The 21,864-nt window shown below is 46.0% G+C and overlaps 1 protein-coding gene across 2 annotated transcripts in view; it reads right to left on the reverse strand.

Annotated features, from left to right (window-relative positions):
* The window catches only part of KCNH1 (potassium voltage-gated channel subfamily H member 1), a 377,968-nt gene that overhangs the window by 109,791 nt on the left and 246,313 nt on the right, over positions 1 to 21,864 (reverse strand). For both annotated transcript variants that reach the window (XM_062211318.1, XM_062211317.1), the window contains exon 8: positions 1,581 to 1,780. In XM_062211318.1, the coding sequence (XP_062067302.1) occupies positions 1,581 to 1,780 (200 nt within the window). The remainder of the gene's footprint in view (positions 1 to 1,580; positions 1,781 to 21,864) is intronic.

Raw genomic sequence — 21,864 nt, forward strand, 5'->3', positions numbered from 1 at the left:
TTTTTCTCTATTCTTGCTGATATCATCCAATTTTCTTTACCTTGCTACAAAGTATCTAGCATAATAGAGTTGTTGCACAGCAATAGGCTTTTATCATCCCCTCTCTCATAGGCAGGAAAGGGATGCCAGGAGAAGGAGCTAACCTGATGCCATGGTCAAGTTCATTGATGATTAAGGCACAAGCCCTTGACTGGCATTTCCCAAACTGGTCTGATGAATGGAGTCACCTGCTCATTTGTTTAAAATGCTTCCCCCAGGGCCAACACTGTGATACAGCAGGCAAAGCTGCCACTTGCAATACTGGTAGCCCATATCAGTGTGCCAGTTTAAGTCTCAGTTGCTCCACTTACAATCTAGCTTCCTGCTAATGTGCCGGGGAAGGCAGTGGAAGACGGACCAAGTGCTTGGGCCCCTGCCACCCATGTGGGAGACCGGGATGGATGAACCAGCAGAGAGAAGCAGGTGCGCGCTCGCTCTCTCTGCCTCTCTCTCTCCCCACTCTCTCCCACCCTCCCACCCTCCCTCCCTCCCTCTGTGTCCTTTCTTGTAAATCAATATTTGAAAATAAAACAAAGCAAAATTCTCCTCCCTCCACCTCTCCAAGTTCTCACACTATCCACCTGGACTAGAACTGGAATCTGCTTTTAGTGATCACATCACAGGATTCTTTTCTAGATGGAAACAGGCTAAGCTGAGTGAGTAAACAGCCTTGGACATATAATTTCAGGGCAGGCTGGAACACACAATAAGATAAATCATAGGTTACTCTAATTTTTTTAAGCAGATCCAATTTCATGCAAAAAATTCCAAGATGAACAAGACATGAAAAGCTTGCATAAAGACAAGATTGGCAGCAGGGCTGTGCTCATGGAACCTGGTGCAAAAAGAAAACCAGGAATGTTCACTTCCCTCCCCTCGTCACGAGCTAATACCTATCATTGCCCAAGTTTCGAAATTCTGCCTGGACATTTAGACTTCTAGTTCCTCTCTTCTTGAGGAGATACACCTGCCTTTCCAACTGCTTCAATAATGGCTTTTTTTTCTTTTGGACAGGCAGAGTGGACAGTGAGAGAGAGAGAGAGAGAGAAACAGAGAGAAAGGTCTTCCTTTTGCCGTTGGTTCACCCTCCAATGGCCGCCGCGGCCGGCGCACCGCTCTGATCCAAAGGCAGGAGCCAGGTGCTTCTCCTGGCCTCCCATAGGGTGCAGGGCCCAAGCACTTGGGCCATCCTCCACTGCACTCCCGGGCCACACAGCAGAGAGCTGGCCTGGAATAGGGGCAACCGGGACAGAATCCGGCACCCCGACTGGGACTAGAACCCAGGGTGCCAGCGCCGCAGGTGGAGGATTAGCCTATTGAGCCGCAGCGCCGGCCAATAATGGCTCTTTATTACTACTCTTGAGTAAGGCTAATCTGGAAGCCAGTAAGATAAACCTCTGGAAAGAAGACCTGGAGATGCAAAGCTCCCCGGGGTGAGCTCAGAGCACAGCCAGGTTTGAGAGCCACTGCCCTTGGAGTGCCTCCGCCTGCCCTGGGAACCCACCAGCAAGTGTTTTACCCGAGCTCCACATCCTTCTCACCTTCTCTGTGTCGATGCCCCTGGACATGGACCAGGTGGACACGATATAATCCATGACCCGCTCACTCAGTCCTTTGGGCACCTGGTAGAGCTTCAGGAAGTCCCGCACGCTGTTGAGCATCTCATGGTACCTGTTGGTGTTGGCGTACATCTGCTGGAAAATGGTCGTCACGTTTCCGAAGATGGTGGCGTAGAGAAGTGCTAGAGGGGAGGAGGAGGAGCAGAAGAAACGACACGTGAGAGGTCCCCGAGGATGGCTTCAGAATGTCCACCTTTCTGAGAGCCGGCCAGTGGCCAGAGCCGCCCCTCCCCAGGCACACTGTCCTGACCCTTCTCAGGAGACCCTCCCAGCTGGAGCCTCAGGAAGTAGACCCAAACAGTCTCCTAAGAGCAGGTCACTAAGGTAAACACGTGGGAGGCGGGGCCAGGGTGGATGGGAACTGGCAAGGCCGGGGGAGGGTTGGGGCAGAGCTAGGATGTGGATGGTTGGAGTTCATGTTGCTTCACTTTATACTTTATGTTTTTAGCCAATGTGCTTAATTTGTAGGCTATTCTTTGTGGATTTTCTTTTTCTTTCTTTTTTCTTGAGAAGTGGGGATACAATGAGAGATAACCAGAGATTAAGTTCCCATCCACTGGTTCTCTCTCCAAATGCCCATCGCAGCCAACACCGGACAGCGCCAGGACAAAGCCAGGAGCTGGAAACTGAATCCACGTTTCCTATGTAGGCAGCAGGGACCCTATTACTCGAGCCATCACTGGTGCTTCCTAGGGTCTGCATTAGCAGGAAGCTGGAGTCAGCAGCTAGAACTAGGAGAGAAACCTGGGTACTCTGCCGAGGGACATGCACCTTACCCACTACATGACATGCCCAATCCCACATTAAAGTTCTTGTTGCTGGCCTGGGCTGAACTCTGCCTGAGGCCACCTGTCCAATGTGTGCTCAGGTGCTCCTAACCAGTCCAAATGCAAACCTACCAGCAAACGATCTTTACCAAGCTCTGCTCTGCGCCCAACACTGGGCTACCTCCCTGGGACAGGATGGTAAAGAAGATACTCCGTCCTCATGCAGTGAGAAGACAGACGTTGAATGTACAATCACACGTCAACAAGAGCAAGTCTGCAGAGGGCAATGAGGGGCGGCGATGCCTTCCCCTGTGCTTGCTGCTAAATCCTTGTTTGGTACTTATTGTTACATCCTTGCTAAGTCCTGTTTTGTACTTAGCAACAACAATCTACCTCACAGTGCTGTGGCCCTGGGTAAAAGAAGTGTGGCTTTAATAAGGTGAGAATAAACTCAGGTCCTTTCTGAGATAGAACAACTTGGTCCCCTAGCTAAGATCTCCAAGGAGAACCATGACGCCATCACAAAACTCCACCTCCCGTCTCCAACTCCCATTTGCTGTCCAAGGCCGAGTTCAGGAGTTCCTGTTTCCAGGAAGCCTTCTCTCTCCTTCTGTCACCATGAGGATAACTCTAACTCAAGGCACATTTCTGTGGAGCGTGAGTCACATGACTTTGCAATAATAGCCTTCCATCTTTGCCTGTCTCCCGAGAGAATGAGGTGTTTGAAAGCTGGCCCCATCCTTTCCACGCCATTGTATCCCTGGGCTGGAATACTACACTAGGACTTAGTGAATGTCAGAACAGTGAATTTCACTTTTTTTGCTTTGGTTTTATTCTTTTTAAGGAGTCGATAGACAATGAACTACACATTTAAAGTATATAATTTGCTAAGTCTTGACATAAGTATATACTCATAAAGCCATGACCACAACCAAGACAGTGAACACACCCATCACCCCCAAAAGCTTTGTCAGGCCCCTCTGAAGTCTCCTAGCCCCAGCAATCACTGCTCTCTTTGCTTGCATTTTCCAGAATTTTCCATACAAGGAATCATATAGTATTTTCCCTTTTGAAACATCTTTATGAAGATACAATTTAGACACTGTATCAGGAAGGTCCGAATGCAGGTGCTGGATACCAAAAGGTCCCAGCCTCCCAGCCTCCCTCCTGTAACCTAAGGAGTCCTTGCCCTGTTTTTGCTTGCTCCACTTTGCTTTGCTTATTACAAATCACCCTCTTACTAAAATTAACTCACTGAATTGAGGGAGTGGTGCGTTTATCACTGGACTCAGGGGGCCATTTGTTTTGCCAACGTTCAGTTTTATACTAAGGAGTTTTCTTTTCCTGGAATTCCAGGCCTGGAGCAGAAATTACCACCTGCATGTAGCCCCCAGGCTGGCAAAGCCCACTCTTCCATCATAAAGAACACAGCCAATCAAGGAAGGCCACCAGCAGCACAGACCAACCAGGAACTTGAACACAAGCTGACCATGCACCTATCGAACCCCAGCTTCCATCTCTATGAACCTTCTCAGGGAACCTGAGCTCAGTGAGAGCGCACAGCTCCTTGCTGGGCACTCTAACACCTTCTTTCTCTCACCACCCCAACGTCAGCAAGTAGTTTTCTGTGTATCACACAAGCTGACCCATTTTTGGGGTTTCTAAAGCAACTCCTTCAACCAGATTTAGGGGTTGTTGTGTATCAGCTTTAAGCATAAGATCCAGTGTTTTTTGTATATTTATAGGGCTGTACAATGATTGCCAGAACCAGAGTCCAGAATTTTCACACCAAGAAGAAATCTTATACCTATTGTCAATCATTCTCCATTTTCCCCAAAATTCCCTAGCATCAGGCAACCACTATTCCACTCTCAGTCTCCGTGGATTTGCATATCCTGGACACCTCATATAAATTACAAGCGCACAGTATGTGGCCTTCTGTGACTAGTTTCTTTCACTTCACACAGTTTTCAAGGTCTAGTCACGCTGTAGCGTGCATCCGTGCTTCACTCCTTTCTAGTGCTTAGTGCCGAATAGTACTCTGTTGTGTGGACATTCCACAGGTCACAGATTCACTCACCAGTCACGAGCATTTGGGCTGTTTCCACCTTTTGGTTATTATGAATTTTTTTTTAAAGATTTTGTTTCTTTATTTGAGAGAGAGAGAGAGTTACAGACAGTGAGAGGGAGAGGGAGAGACAGAGAGAAATGTCTTCCGTCCACTGGTTCGATCCCCAATTAGCCGCAACGGCTGGAGCTGCGCTGATCCGAAGCCAGGAGCCAGGAGCTTCTTCCAGCCTCCCACACGGGTGCAGGACTTGAGCCATCTTCTACTGCTTTCCTAGGCCATAGCAGAGAGCTGAATTGGAAGAGGAGCAGCCGGGACTAGAACTGGTGCCCATATGGGATGCTGGCACCACAGGCAGAGGATTAACCTACTGCGCCACAGTACCAGCTCCGTGAGTTATGTTACTACAAACATTCAAGTACAGATTTTTATGTGGACATAATTTCCATTCTCTTGGGGATATACCTAGGAATAGTTGCTGGCTCACACAATAACCAGGTTAAATCTGTCTGGGAAACTGCCGGATAATTTTCCAAAGCATCTTTACCAACTTCTATCTCCCACCAGCCAGGAATGAAGGTTCCCATGTCTCCACATCCTCACCAACACTACTAAAACATCTGCCTGCTGGATCACTGGTGTCCTAATGAGTTTCAACTGCTACCTCATACTGGATTTTTTCTTTTTAAAAATTTATTTATTTGAAAGGCAGCGCAAGTGACAGAGATTGACATCAAGACAGAGAAAGTCCTTCCTGTCTCTTAAATTATTGTTGCCTAATGCTAATAAAATCCAAGTTATGAACCTAAAAAAAAAGAGAGACAGAAAAAACATCTTGCATCGTTTGGTTCACTCCTCAGATACCAGAAACAGCCAGGGCTAAGCCAGGGACCTAAGTACTTTGGCCACCATCTGCTGCCTTCCCAGGGGCATCTGCAGGATACAGCATGGACGTAGAGGAGCCCACACTCCAATGGGCACTCTGACATAGTGTGTGGACGTCCCCAGCAGTGGCTTCACATGCCTGCCCCTCTCCTGCAGCTTTGATTTGCACTTTATAAGGAGGTTGAACATCTTTTCCTGGCCTTTTGCTTATTTGCATATCTTCTTTGGAGAAATGACCATTCAAGTCTTTGCCCATTTTCTTTTTTTGACAGGCAGAGTTAGAGAGAGAGAGAGACAGAGAGACAGAGAGAAAGGTCTTCCTTCCATTGGTTCACCCCCCAAATGGCCGCTACAGCCGGTGCGCTGCGCAGATCTGAAGCCAGGAGCCATGTGCTTCCTCCTGGTCTCCCATGCAGGTGCAGGGCCCAAGGACTTGGGCCATCCTCCACTGCCTTCCCGGGCCACAGCAGAGAGCTGGACTGGAAGAGGAGCAACCGGGACAGAACCAGCGTCCCAACCGGGACTAGAACCCAGAGACCGGTACTGCAGGCAGAGGAGTAGCCTAGTGAGCCATGTTGCCGGTCTTTGCCCATTTTCAATTTGAGGTGTTTGCTGTTTCATTAATGAGTTGTAGGAGTTCTTTATAGATGTTGGACACAAATCCTTTCAGATATATGATTTATGCGTATTTGCTAACATCACCTGGCTTACCTTCACATTTCTTGTTGGTATTGTTTGCAAGACCAAAAGCTTTTAGTGTTGATGTAGTTTATTTTTTTCTTTCATACTTCGGCATTTTTCATTAAGCATAATCATTTTGAGATTCATTTGTGCTGTTGCATGCATCAGTATTAATTTTTTTTAAAAAAGCAATGTTTTAGAAATATTTAGAAATTCATAGGAAGTTGCAAAGACAATACAGAGAGATTCTGTGTACCTGTCACCCGATTTCCTGCCTTAGTTACATCTTCTGTACACACAGACAGACATCATGATAGAGTCTATGTGTGGCGCACACAGACAGACATCATGATAGAGTCTATGTGTGGTTCTGTGTCATCTCATGATATGTGCAGATTCACGTAACCAGGACTATTCCATTGTCACAAAGACCGCCTTCTGACTTTAGAGTCACACTAACCCCACTCCCCACAGACAACTACAACGGTCTGTCGTCTTCATTAGGTCATCCAAAGAGTACTAGCTAAATAAAATCATACAGTACACAACCTTCTGAGACTGATAATTTTATCCCATCAAATACCCTTGAGACCCACCCACGTTGTTGCATATATCAATAATAGCTCCTTCCTTTTTATTGATAAATACTCTCCTGTTGGAGGGATGTCCAAGTCATTTCTTTCAAATAATCTTCTTCAGGCTTAGCAGAGGGAAAAAATAAGAGAGAGATGCATGATTTTAGAGGTCAGTGAAGGGCCGGGGGCATAAGCGCACCTGTAGACAGCTGTAAATGAGGATCAGAAAGGGTGCTGCTAGTACCGCAAGGCTACCAGGGAGTGATGTGAACAAAGGGGTCCGGAAATAGACAGAAGCCCAAGTGATGCAGATACCAGCTCTTCTAAGCTCGGAAAGAATCACAAACAATGAGGTTGAAGCTCTTGCCTCCTCCACGTCAGTACTGAGATCGCGTACACTCAGGCCCATCCTCCCAGGGGCCGGGCAGGTTGCCTTGTTCCCAGCGACTCGGCCCTAACTCAGAAGCTGATGTGGCAGCACTTGCCTCAGCGGTTTTCTGATCCAAGTGAACCAGGCTTCACAGGCACCGAGCAGAGGACGGCTGCCAGAAATCTAATTTAATCTTGAGCTTCAAACAATAGTCACACCAGATCAATACGGTAAGAATAGCTCTCTGGTCCGTGATCTGTGAACCAGGCAGCGTGGCCGAGACACTGCCGTGCTGGCCAGACACAGCAGTGACGTCACACAATCATTTAGGGCTCAGGGCTGCTCCCATCCCAGCCTGCTTATGAGGCGTTCTGGAAAGTTAAGGGTCCTCAAGAGGGTATTATTCAATTATTATTACTATTGTGAACTATCATTACTTTAAAAATTGGACAATTCCGCTCTCAATGCTCCTTGTCTAATTATATATGAAATGGGATTACATGTTTCTCATGCTGAGAAAGGAACAATTCCGAGATGTTCCAAATTTAATTATAAAGGCTGGAGGGTGGAAGGCGGGAAGAGATCAGGGAAGTCAATCAGTTAAACAGCTACTGCTGAAACCAATGAGTGACAGTGCCACACTCTGGGATGTGCGTTAAACCCCTGATATAAAAGCCAGACCCCCACGCACCACCACCTCCTGGGTTATGTATAAACTTTCCAGACTACTAGCCACAACCATTTCAGAAGCAACAAATCCTTCTCCCTACAGACTTTCCCCCACTTGGCATCATTCTTCCCCTTAAGTTACAGCCCATGTACATTCATTGTAAACAATTTATGCTTTTATTCCCCCCCAATTTATCATAAAAATGTCTGACTCTTAGATGCAACAGGCATGTTTCCAACAGCCATATAGCCTGGCTGCTGGTAGATGTGGGACCTGTCCCAACACCCGGTCCTTTTCTGGCTAGCATCTGTAATGGCTCCAAAAATCCCTTGATTTTATTTATTTGAAAGCCAGAGCAACAGAGGGAGAAGGAGGGGGAGGGAGAGAGGTAGAGGGTTCTTCCATCTACTGGTTCACTCTCCGAATTCCAAATGCTTGCAACAGCTAGAGCTGGACCGGGGTCTGGCTGAAAACAGGAGCCAGGAACTCCATCTGTGTCTCCCACATGGGTGGCAGGGACTCAAGTACTTGAGCCATCACCTGCTGCCTCCCAGGACCCACACTAGCAGTAAGTTAGATCAGAAACAGGACTTGAACCAGGCACTCCAACACGGAATGCAGAACTCCCAAATGATGACTTAATCAGCTGAGTCACAACGTTTGCCCCTTATTTTTCTAATTGGAGATACACACACACACACACACACACAGAGAGAGAGAGAGAGAGAGAGAGAGAGAGAGAGAGGAGAGAGAGAGTGTGTGTGTCTCATCTACCAGCTCACTCTCCAAGTGCCTGCAATGATGGGGATTGGGCTGGGTCAAAGCTTAGCCAAGGTCTCCCACGTGGCAGGCAAGAATCCAATCACTCGGGTCATCATCACTGCTCCCTGCCAGGGTTTGCAGCAGCGGGAAAAGGAAGCTGTGAGTTCGAGCTGGGCATCAAAGCCAGGAACTCTATTAGGGGACATGGCTCTCTCAACTGCTGGCCCAAACCCTCTCATTCCACAGAAGCCTTGGTCTCCAGAGCAGGGGGTAACAATGCATACAACATGTATTGATATCTCTATACAAGGTAGTATACCCTTAAATACTCAAAATCACACTGGGAAAGAAAACCATCACCTGAAGAGGAGTGACGTCATATGGGAAGGAAGGGAGCGAGATGGGCGGGCATTTCTGTGACTGTAACACTGTGGAGAGGGATGGCGTTAGTGTGGATTTACTGGGAGAAAGGAGCCCTCTCAACCCCAGGCAAAATACTGATTTGGATAAGAGGAGGTTTGTTTCTTTAAAGGATTTAGAGTTAATTTTGTACCATTGCAAGAGCTCTGGGTCCCACTCAATGAAAAATAAGATAGGATTCTCTGGACTGTCATTAGAAAGAAAAACATGGACTATTAGGGGGCAGGGGTGACAATAGTGCGTCTATTTTTATCTATAGGATATGAACACACCTGAAAGAGTTAAATGGCCATTCTTACAAATCCTTAGTCCTTTGGCCTGTTTTCATCCAACATCTTATTGTGCAGAAGCACCAACTTTCTATTGTATTAGTGACTGTTTTGCTCTTTAGGGCCATATCAGAATATCAGGCTCAAACTGCTATGTGCTAATATTTCAACTTGAAGTACTATGATTTGACCCCCTGAGAATTTCTCTTTCCCCCTCCTCATCTCCAACTTCACACTCATTTCCCATCCCTTTTCTCAGTGGTCCATCCTCCCAACATGGTTCTATGGTCATTTTGGTTTGATCAATGTCTGTGTTTATATTGTTATGACTAAGACAATGGCATTCACAGCTGCATGGTGTCACATACCATAATTATTTCTCTCCTCTCCAACTATTCCCCCTGTACTTAGTAATGGTCTTTGGTTTTTCATTTGCTTAGTTTGATATCACTCATTTGACTCTCCCATAAATGACCAAATGTCTTTTTCATGTATTAAAACACATTTGTCTATAAATATATTTTCTTAAATCCTTCTTGGAGGCTTCTGGATTGTTCGTTGCTAGCCGTGTAATTTTTCTTCACCAGCATCCTGGGAACTCGCTTCACTTATACAGGTTGGAGTCCCTTATTCCCGCCTCCCACCTCTTCCTCTTCCTCTTGGTTTACTACTGCCGCTACTACTACTACTACTACTTCTACTACTAGAACTTCTTTTCAATAGAAGACATCCTGTGGTAGCTTTCAGAGAAAGGGTATATGGGAGCACTTTTTTGGTACCTAACATGTCTACTATCATACTCAATTAACTGCTTCAGGGAGTATAGGATGCTAAATTGGAAATAATTTCTTTCAGAATTTTGGAAGCATTTCTCCAGCTTTTGAAAGGTCAGAACTATTCACACTCTGCATTCTTAATCTCATATCTGTGGTTTTTTTTAATGTCTAGAAACTCTTGTTCAGTAGAGTCCTAAAAATTAATAATGAGCCTTTTGCCCCGGCTCCATCTTTATCCATCCTGCTAGGCTTTCCAAAGCCCGTTTAAGCTGCCAGCGGATGCTCTTTCCTTCCAGGAGACGTTCTTGGATCGTTTCTCTGATAATTTCTTGTCCTGTATTTCCTATTTCCTTTTCCCAGGCTTCCTATTACGCAGGTGTTGGACTCCCGGCTGATCCCATTTTTAATTTTTCACTTTTATTTTACATCATTTTAGAAGATATTTAACTTTTATCTCCTATATTTTTAATTGTTATTTGCTATGACAGTTATAATTTTTCTGAGTTTCTTGTTCTTGAACTGTTTCTTTTTAATAGCATTTCATTCTATTTTATATATATAAATATTCTTTTTTTTTTTTGAAAAAGTATATGTTAAAGGCTTTATTGCTTACAAGTTTCCAGTAATACAGCAGCAAACAAAATGAACCTGACCCTTCTCTCAAAGAATCCCAGAAGAAAACATTAAATTAATAATACCACACATAAAACAAAGTTGTAACATTTCTACAAATATAAAGTGTGCAATAAAAGACCATTCAGTAAGCATGAGTCAAGTGGGTTATTATGAGCTGGTTACATGCTTGACACTGGTGATGCCAAGGTGAATGAGTCAGACACATGCCTTTCTTTCTTCTAGTATGACAGGAAGGCCGAAAGACTGATTAGCTAGTTAATTAAAATCAACAAGGTGTTATAACTGTCATATCATGTAAGCACTATGGCAAAAACGCACGAATAAAGACCAAGAGAAAGCAGGTCATCTTTACAGACTGCGATCTGTTAGCAACGTCCTAAGAAGGTGTTATTGAAGCTGATACTGAAAGATGAAGGAAGCTATCATATTAAGAAGAGGCGGACAGGTGCAGCGGGTGAAGCCGTTGCCTGTGACACCAGCATCCCATATGGGTGCTGCTTGAACTCCCAGAAGCTTCACTTTTGATCCAGCTCTCTGCTGTAGCCTGGGAAAACAGCAGAAGATGGCCCAAGTGTTTGGGCCTTTGCGTCCATGTGGGAGGCCTGGATGGAATTCCAGGCTCCTGATTTTGGCCCAGCCCAGCCCTGTCCATTGAAGTCATTTGAAACCCTGTAACTCTGCCTTTCAAATAAAAAAAAAAAAAAATGGTTAAAACACTCCAAAGCCTTTCCACTTGCAGTGGCTTTGTTAAAAGCTGCATTTAAACAAATGAGTCAGCCCCTACTCAGGATTTCACATCAAAACCATCCTGAAATAATCTAATATTTGAAATTTCAAAAATTCAAGGATACTTCAAAAACTTTTTTGGAAATTCACTTAAAAGATAAGTTTATTTGGAGGTAAAATATTTTTTGAAATCTGTGCATAGTTTCTTCATAGTATTGTTTTCCATGAGTTTTGTGAAGACCCAAATAACAGCACTAATGTGTACATGGTAGGGGAATCATGAATTTTCTGGAACTTGAGTGCACCTGTTCAGAGATCTAATGCTGTTTTATTTTGAATTCCTTAGGGACACATATGTTGCTGGGAGAAAGGGAGAGTAACGCTTTGGTCAGAACTTTGGGATTCTTCAGGGCTCAATTCAGCCCTGCTTTCACAATATGCATGAAGTCTTCTCTCTTAACCCTACACTAGCACTCTCTGCTTAAATAAAACCTTGATGTCTTCCCTACGTCTCTATGCTATCTCATGCCTTTCCATTAGACTACCCTGTCCATCCTGTTTTGCTCCATCCCTTGGCCCTAGCCTAGGTCACTATGGCTCTTTACCTGACTACTGCAGCAACTTTGTAATTGGTCCCACAACTCCTATTTCTCATCCTCTCAATCCATTGTCCACATGCAGCAAACCATGCCTGTAACGTGGCCATGCTGCTTGCTGCTTAACATCCTTCAGTGGCTTCACACTTCGTTAGAGTTAAATCCCAGCTTCTTTGCCTGCCCCACAAGGGGCATGATCTGACTCTTCCCAGCTGGCTTACAATCTTCCACCTCCCTGGGCACTGGTCTTCAGTTAAGATTTCTGCTCCATCATAGCAGGATCAGCCACCACCCAGGGCTTTGTGCTTCTTGTTCCCCTACCTGGAATTTGCCTCCCTCTTCTTTGTCTTTCCTTTTCTTTTCTTTTTTTTTTTTAAGACTTATTTATTTATTTATTTATATAAATATTCTATATATATATTATAAATATAGAATATATATTATATATCCTCTTATGTCATAAGAGGATATCAATGGTAGGTATATCCTTAAGTTTTCTTCTCTGTGCTTGGTCTTTATTTGTGTGCACGTTTGTCTGCCTTTCATACTAGAAAGATATGGAAATCTGGGGCTGGCATTGTGGGGCAATGAGCTAAGATGCCGCCTGTGACTTTAGCATCTCATATCCGAGTGTTGGTTCAACTCCCAGCTATTCTGCTTCCAATCCAGCTCCCTGCGAATGTGCCTGAGAACGCAGTGCAGAATGGGGAGACCCGGACGGAGTTCCTGGCCCAGCCAGCCCCAGCCATCGTGACCATTTGGAGAGCAAACCAGCGGATGGATGTGCGCTCACTCCCTCTCCTCTTCAAATAAATAAATCTTTTTAAAACAATACACAGAAACCCTTAGATGTCTGCTCATACTTAAAGGTGAAGCCCTAGAGAGCGATGAAAGTCTTTGTGGGAGTGACTGGGTCTTGTCAACTGTGAGAATTTACATAGGCTGGCTTAGCTGGGGTTGTGTTGAAGAACTCATGACGTCACCCCCTTCAGGAGGTCCTTTGGGACTGCCCAGAGTCCCCAGAGAAGTCAGCTCCCGAGAACGCCAGCAACATTCAGTGTATACCTGTTCCCTTAATCCCTGCTTCCCATTAATCCCTTACCTCCGCCTTCCACCCTGCCTGTTGTGTTCCTCTCTCCCCACCCAGACCGACTGCAGAATAAATCATCTTTGTCAGAGGGGAGGGCCAGTGATCCAGACACATAGAAGAAGAACATCTGGGAGTTAAAATGCTTCCTAGACAAGATTCCAGCCAGCCCTCCTTTCTCCTGGTCCCATCTTCAGGCTCACTCCCAGAGGCACTCATCGCCACAACAACCACCTCGAGTCTTTCAGGAGTCCCAGTGTGAACCACGTCACCCAGATGCCCCCCTCTACCACCTCAGGGAGCAGCTTCACTGAGCCTGCCACGTCAATCACTGCTTTGCAGCTTTCCGATTTTTCTGTCTGATGTCTCTCTTCTCACTGCCTTTGTCTTTATGGATTTATGCCCTGAGACAACTTTCCTTTGCTGTTGCTTCAGCAGGCTTCCAGGAGCGATCAGATGCAAATGTGTGAGTTCAGACAGCCGTGTTTAACAAGAGCAGTATTAATGGTTTGCAGGGCCCTGAGGAATCGCTGGCTGCAGCCCACGCGAGAGCGAAAAGTCATTTCCAAACCTTCAAAGTCGAGAGCTCAAAGAAGAGTAACGATAAATAACAACTGCATGTCTAGCTGGGTGCAATCACCATCTGGCAGATAAGAAAACTGCAGTCCAAGACAAGCCGGAGGGTTTGCAGTGCAGCCTGCACCCACGCGGGACCTGCGGGACTCTAGCACTGCATTAAGTCCACGAGACCATCTGCTCTCCAGCTCCTGTGCATCCGAATCACCGGAGAGCCTGTAAATCAGCCTGGGGCCCCGCCTCCAGAGTGTCTGGTGCAGTAGGTGTTGGGTAGCTCTTAGAGAATTTACTTTTTAAAGGGCAGAGTGACAGAGAGGGAGGAATGGAGAAAAAGACATCTTCCATCCTTTGGTTCATCCCCCCAGATGGCCACAACAGGGACTGAGCCAGGCTGCAGCCAGTAGTCGGAGATTCCATCCAGATCTCTCACGTGGATGGCAGAGTCCATGTACTTGGGCCATCTTCTCCTGCCTTCCCAGGTGCATAAGCAGGAGTAAGGTAGGAAGTGGAACAGTCAGGCTTCAGCCTGCTGCTCCTACACAGGACAGTGACATCGCAGGTGGAAACTTAACCCTTTGCTCCACAACACCATCCCTGAGAATTTCTGTTTGCAACAAGATTCTAGGTGGTACTGTTACTACTGGAAACTTTGAGAAGCAGGAGGCTATGATTTTCTATCTTTTATTGAGATTTCTTGTTTTATCTCAGAATATGTTCTCAAACTGCACAGAAGCAACATGGGTTCTGATTTGTTCTCCATAGTCAAGGTTGGTTGGATTATTCCCCATCTACTGTTTCTGGAGTGGGGATAGAAAGATCACAGGAAAAGAGATGCTTATGTACTCAAAGCCTATTTTTTTTAAGGTTTGTTTGTTTATTTGAAAGGCAACGTTACAGAGAGGCAGAGGCAAAGAGAGAGGTCTTCTATCCGCTGGTTCACTCCACAGATGGCCGCAACTGTTGGAGCTGTGCAGATCCGAAGGCAGGAGCCTCCTCTGGGTCTCCCATGCAGGTGCAGGGACCCAAGCACCTGGGCCATCTTCTACTGCTTTTCTAGGCCATAGCAGAGCTGGATCAGAAGTGGAGTAACCAGGACTCGAACTGGCACATATATGGGATGCCGGCACTGTAGGCGGCGGCTTTACCAGCTATGCCACAGCTCCAGCCCCTCAAAGCCCATTTTCTAAATGTGGACTCAAATATATCTTCTCTCTCCCCCTCTCTTACCTCCTTCTTCAAACTACTATCTTGGCTACCCTGGAGTCTCACAGGTACCAACTTGGGAAAATAGAGGAAGTGGAAGCCCTCTCTGAACCTTGCTTTTAAATCAGATAGAACTCCAAATTTCATTATTCACGAACATTATGCCTTACTCCTTCTTATTTTAAGGAGATTTAATGTCTTCATCATTTTGACCAAACAAGAAAAAGATTATTGTTATATGAATTTCCTTAAAATAAAAGGTCTAGCCTTACAGTCTCTAATTCCCCGTGAGCCAGCCATCTGATGGTGGGAACAGCTCATTAAGTGAGGAAGCTGCGCTGGGGGCTATGCAGGGCAGGGGACCATTAACGCACTCAGCATTGGCACCAAGAACTCGAAGGCTTCCGCAGACACTCTCGCTTCCAAGCCACTCGTGAGCTCCAGAGTTGAATCTTCTGCATTCAACATTAGAGGAAGCCCCACAAATCCCTACAGGCAAGTCCAGCGACTCCTGTACCCACAATGCAAGGACAGCGTGATGGAATCTTCAGAGGTATTCGAAATTCCAGCCCAGCCACTTAGAATGCTGTAGTCAAAGACCAATTCCTTCTTGTATTGTCAGATTGACAAACAATGGGACAAGAAATGCCTGATCACTTTCCTGGGGTGGTGGCAGAACTGAGATCCTAAGTGAAAGTACCCAGAACAGTGCGATGGGACACACAGATGCTCAGTGTCTTCTCTTTCGGTTACTTGTCAAGACAGCCAACAGACATAGATAGCAATTAGTTAAGTCAGTAACCTGGAACACTGGTCTGAATGGAGATCATTGTCTTTTCATTGCTTAGAGGCGAATTTATCATCATAAGACAATTGAGGTCTAAAACAGAAAGGTTTTAACCTGACTCATTACACATAGGATTTCAAAAAAATCTCTAAAATCAATAAACGCTAACAACTTTAACACATCAGCTGAAATCTTTTTTATTTAAAGATTTATTCATTTATTTTATTGAAAAGGCAGAGTGACAGAGAGAGAACTCCTATCTGTTGGTTCATTCCACAAATGGCTGCAATAGCCAAGGCTGGGCCAGGCTGAAGCTGAGACCCAGGAACTCCATATGGGTCTCCAATGTTGGGGGCAGGGGCCCAAGTACTTTCGCTGCCTTCTCAGGCACATTAGCAGGGTACTGGATCAGAAGCAGAGCAGCGAGGACCAGAACTGGCACCTGTGTAGGCTGCCAGCATCTGCACAAGCAGTGGCTTGTTGGACTATGCCACAACACCAGCCCCCTGAGTTGGTTTTTAATGAACTGTTCATCCAGTAAATGAGCTGAAGATGAGGATGGGGGTGTGAGAGAAGGCAGGGGACCAGACTTAGTCCTGAGCCAATTTTATGTGGCCCACAAGACAGCAACACTTCAAATTTTGTTGGGATGAAGTATTTTTGGTCTTTGTTGTTGCTATTGCTTTTGCTTAATCCAATGCAATAATGGAGTGAGTGTGAGGATAATGTTTATATTGGCATGGCAACTGTAACCAACTTCTAAATTCTTATTTCCTAGGACTTGAAATCCATAGCTAGGAATCTCACTGGGCAAAAATGAGAAGGAACAATGGGAAGGAAAAGTAACGGGGCAGGCGTTTAGCACCAGGGGAAGATGCTGTCTGGGATGCCTGCATCCTGTGTGAGTCCTGCCATCCACGTGGGTGACCCAGGTGGAGTTCCCACTCCTGACATCAGAATGGCCCAGCCCTGGCTATTGAGGACATTTGGGGAGTGAACCAGCAGATGGAAAACCTGTCTGGCTGTGTCTCACTTTCTTTCAAGAAAAATGAGAATGAAAACATTTTAACAAAGCAGCAGTTCCTGCTCACTGCCATGCCGACAGATCAGTCCAGCAAAGGAGAGGGACGCACGGGAGCACAAGAACTGGTGCCAGGAAGGCAAGAGCTGCAACCTGGAGTCCTCGTCCCATACCAGCCTCGGCACAATCATTCACCCTCATGACGGGGTTAATAATTATCTTACAGGGTCATTTTTAAATAAGTGTGATAATATACTTGAAATGCTTGCCGCAATATCTGAGACGTAAGAAAACCTCAGTAAATAATAACAGTAATAGGAGGATGGTTCAAGACTGGAGAGAATTTGTCCTGCAGTTACCATTTCCTGGAAATGCTGCCTCAACAAACTTCATCAGCAGATGTCTTAATTCAACCAACATCCACCGAACACTCGGGGGCATCAGGGGCCAAGCCGGCAAGCAACGTGGAGGAGTCAAAACACCCCAGCCTCTGGAGGGAAAGGAGCCCTGGGCAGGACCCCTGAGGCCAGTGGTAGGAGCCTCAGCTTCTTTATCTATAAAAAGGGAAGGCTAATCCCCACCTCCTGGGGTTGCTGGAAAGATTCAGTGAATTAACGTGGTAAATGCCAGACATAACGGATCTGCAATAAATCATCCTTTTCCCTCCCAGCAACCTGGTCCCTCAGAGCCTTGCCCTGCAGGGCTGGCCTGTGCTTTTCCTGACAGAGAAGATTTTCTGGGGTGCACAGATTGTGATGGGGCATTTCAGGGGTGTCTTCATCTGCATTTCAACAAGTGTTCAATAAACGCCATCTCCAAGAAGTGAGTTTGTTCAGGTTCAATTATTGAAAGACCAGCATCATCACCTGGGCACTGGGGAGAAAACACAGGTTCTCACGTGCACTCCAGACCTCCTACATCTGAATCTCCAGGACCAGGCCCCAGGGAAGCGGTCTTTTTTCAAATTCTCCAGGTGATTTGAGGGCACGGTTTTAAGCCACACTGTTCCTCAGTACTTCCCCAGGGAGTTTTAAGTATAATGCTCGTGCCCACAGATACACGGAGGATGCAAACAGGCTCTGCAGACGGCCACCCTTCACCCATGGACAGCACAGTGGCAACGCACATGAGGGAGAAGGCGTGCGAGATTCCGCAGGTTAGCAGCCCCTCCGGGCACAGAGGCCACAATGGGAAGGACTATATTCAGCTCTTGATCTCCTGGCAACACCACCTTCTCCTTTCTTATCAACCTCATCAGCACAGAAAATAGCCCCCCAAACAGAGAATATAAAACACACACACACTTTCCCTATTTTATAGTAAGTCTGAAAAGTCTCATTTAATAACCTGCTAATAATAGCACACATTCCTGCACCACATTCAAACTTGGCGGAGTTGGTGACCGGCACTGAACAAGCACAATTCTTACAGGGCAGACAGAAGGTTATTTCCAGCTACCTCTCATCTGTCGAACAAAAACAACCGCTCCCGCACCACAGTAACCCATTAACAATGCAGGCTGCACCATCTCATTTCAACCAGTGTTTTAATAGCACCACAGATAAAAGCCCAGCAATTTCCACAGGCAATTACTTCTGCAAATGAATCAAGAAGGTCAGACACGGGTTGAAAAGGTCTTCAAATAATTTGCTACTTCTGCTTATTTTGTGCTTGCGGAGTTTGGGATTACAAAAGAGGACCCCTTGGGTTGCGTACAACACACACATGGCTGAAGGCAGGCGGAAATGCAGGTTTGCAAACCCAGGTCCTGCTTTACTTCGGAACCAGACTCCCAAGTTCCTATTTCTCCAGTGAGTCATCAGAAAGAATCTAATTAACAAAGCCATTTAAAATAACATGCAATTTTAAAAGTCATTTAAACAAACACGTTAACCTTAACCAGGTTCATTTTCCAATATTGGTTAATGCCTGCTTTTAAAATTATAAGCTCTCACAAAACCTCAAACTTGTTTTTCTTCTACATCTCAAAAAGAAAAATGAACACCACTTCAGAAGACACTGCTATCACCATGGTGAACTAAACCGGAACATCACGATTGGACAGAGGGTGGCTTTTAACAAAATGCATCTCTCAATGGTGATAATGGAAAGAAATTAAAATCACTTTGCCAGTTGACAACTTAAAGCTCAACACTTCTAGCATTTCTTGATTCTCCTCACTGAACAATCATCAGTCCTAAGTTTTTCAAAGGCAGAATTGGGGTCATTTAGTTGCTAAGTGACAGATACTGTGGGTCATAGTGTATCTCTCCACATTGCCTCCAAAATAATAAACACCCAGAATGACAGACCCCTACGCTTTCTACCTCACAGGATGCCAAGAGCTGCAAACTCACCATCCCCAACAAAGTTATTCGTGCAGGGCCAGCGCTGTGGCGTAGCAGGTTAAAGCCACCGCCTGCAGCACTAGCATCCCATATGGGCGCCCGTTCGAGTCCTGGTTGCTCCACTTCCAATCCAGCTCTCTGCTATGGCCTGGGAAAGCAGTGGAAGATAGCCCAAGTCCTTGGGCCCCTGCACCCACGTGGGGGACCCAGAGAAGGCTCCTGGTTCGGATTGGCACAGCTCTGGCCATTGCAGCCTTTTGGGGAGTGAATCAGCAGATGAAAGACCTCTCTCTCTCTCTCTCTCTCTCTGCCTCTGCCTCTCTCTAACTCTTCCTTTCAAATACATAATTAAATCATTTTATTAAAAAAAAGTTACTCATGCATGAGTTGATTGTCCTGACTCTGCTGGCCAACAGCTATAAGGCAAGTGGCCCTTTGGGTACAGGAGATCCAAATATTTGTTCAATGAAATTAATAGTAATAACACCCAATATTTGTATATAGAGCTCTTATGTATAAGTCATTGTTCTGACCACTTTGCAAAGATGGTTGGCAGATGGTAGATTCTTTATCAGTAAATGAAGATGATAACAGTATCTTGAGCAAGAATGTTTCAGTGGCTTCCCCAATGCCACCCAGCCAGTAACACGGAGGATTCACACGTAGGAAGACTGGATTCAAACTACTTAACCACTGTACCAAACGCATCTCTGAACTTTCAATGCACACGTCAATTGTGTGCCAAATACCATTCCAACGCGCCATGTGCATGGACTCCTGGGACTCTCTTAACAGTCCTGTGAGTACGGACTATCATAAGCCTCACTTGCAGATGTGACACAGAGAGAGAGGTTAAGGGATGCAGTCAACATCACACAGTAAGCACAGCATTGGATTCGCACTCAGGAAGTCCCCACGCACGATCCATGGCATGAACCTTAATACCAGTGTTTATCCATCAGCCCCAGCCGCCCCAGCCCCATTGACACTTGGTGCCAGATAATCCTTTGCTGGGGGCACCGTCTAGTGCATTGTAGCACATTTAACAGCCTCTGTGGCCTCTACCCACAAGACGCCAGGCACACGTCCCAACCATGAGATAAAAAATGTCTCCAGACGTTGCCATATGTCATATGTCCCTTGGAGAATAAATTTACCTCTAATGGAAAACCACCATTTCATAGTCTCCTGCTTTGCCTGGAACAAACCTGCTGAATGAGGGAATTCGACAAGAGGCAGGACCCCTTGGCATCTAAAGTTCCTTTGAGGAGCACGCGTTCGGCTCAGCAGTTAAGATGCCCACATCTCAGAGGACCTCTGGGATTTGAGAGCTGGCTCAGCTCCTAATGCCAGATTTCCATCAGTGCAGACCCCGGGAGGCTGCAGTCATGGCTGAATGATTGCGTTCCTGCCGCCCATGCTGGAGACCAGGATCACAGTTCTAGTCCACTCCCACACACCCCCACGTTCAGGCCCGGACTCTGCTTGTAGTTGGGGAGCGAGCGAGTAGATGAGAAGGTCTCTGCTTCTTGAAGAAATGCATAAAAAATTAAAAAAAAATAAAGTCATCTGAATCCTACGTGTCTATGATTACAACTTATGCTTAAGGAATTAGAAAACAGAATTAATGTGGATGATACCGTACCAGGCCTACTCATGATAGAAAAGAAAAACAAAACTAAGTATTTCTCATCATCTTGCAGACAAACAGTCTCCAGCCTAATGGTGTTGTCTGTAACTGACTTTGAGGACTTTCAGAAGCCCGGAAATCTCCTCCACAAAGACTTGATCAGGTACGAAATGAATCCCTTGCCAGCACCCACAGCACGGGTCGCTACTGCTTCCCGCCCACCAGATCCGACGCATCACAGTGCCCAGAGCGTCCGCGGTACCCCAGCTCTGCTACCTACTTGTTAGGTGTTATGGTTTGCCTAGAACTTGGCTCCTGAGCTCATGCAGATGTTTAAGGCTTAAATCCCCAAATCTTGTGGTAATAACGCTAAGAGAGTGGAGACTTAATCAAATTATGATGTTTAGGAGGTGTGCCTAGCAGGGATTCCTTTGATCAGGGACCTGCCCTTTGAGGTAGTTCGCACCTCCTGACTCAAGCCCAGCCCACTGCCTCCTGGCTCACCAGGTGATGGTTCTTTGCAGGAGCTCTGGCATTGCCATCCTCTGGTCTCATGAGACAGCCAGACCCATGGGGCCCACCTGACCTTGGACTGTCAACCTCCAAAACCACAAGCCAAAATGAACTTCCCTGCTTTTCTCAGGGATTTGGTGGTTTTTATCTATCTATCTGAAAGTCAGAGTTGCAGAGAAAGAGGGAGAGAATCTCCCATCCACTGATTCACTCCCCAGATGGCTCAGCAGCCAGGCTGGGCCAGGCCAAAGCCAGGGGTCAGGGGCTTCTTCCAGTTCTCCCACATGGGTAGCAGGGGCCCAAACACCTGGGCCATCCTCTGCTGCTTCCCCCAGGCCATAAGCAGGAAATTGGATTCAAAGTGGAGCAACTGAACACGAACCCCCTATGGACGCAGACATTCCATTGTTTCACCCACTGTGCCACAATGCTGGCCCCTCCAGGATTTGTGATAGTAACAAAAAGCAGACTAAAGCCCTGTATGATTTTGGATAAAAGAGAGCTTCTCTGAGCTCTATCTTCTTATGCACAAAGGGGGCTAATATCATATGCCTCACAGTAGGATTTCAGTGAGGATGGCAAGTGATGACATATGTGGTACACACCCAACACATGTCAGTGTTTGCTGTATTATTATTATTACTCAGGATTTAGCTCAAAACCCAACTCTTCCAGAACCTTCCAGAATTATCACAGCCGATTCCCCACTCTGTTCCGCAGAGCCCTACCTACCTGGAACTTCCATGATCATGATGCTTAATCATGGGACTTGTTAGAATAACTAGGAGAGGTTTTTAAAATTAGATTTTCTTGTGAACGGAAGGGGAGAGCGAGCGGGAA

Source organism: Lepus europaeus, chromosome 14 (genome assembly GCF_033115175.1).
Source record: "Lepus europaeus isolate LE1 chromosome 14, mLepTim1.pri, whole genome shotgun sequence".
Taxonomy (NCBI): domain Eukaryota; kingdom Metazoa; phylum Chordata; class Mammalia; order Lagomorpha; family Leporidae; genus Lepus; species Lepus europaeus.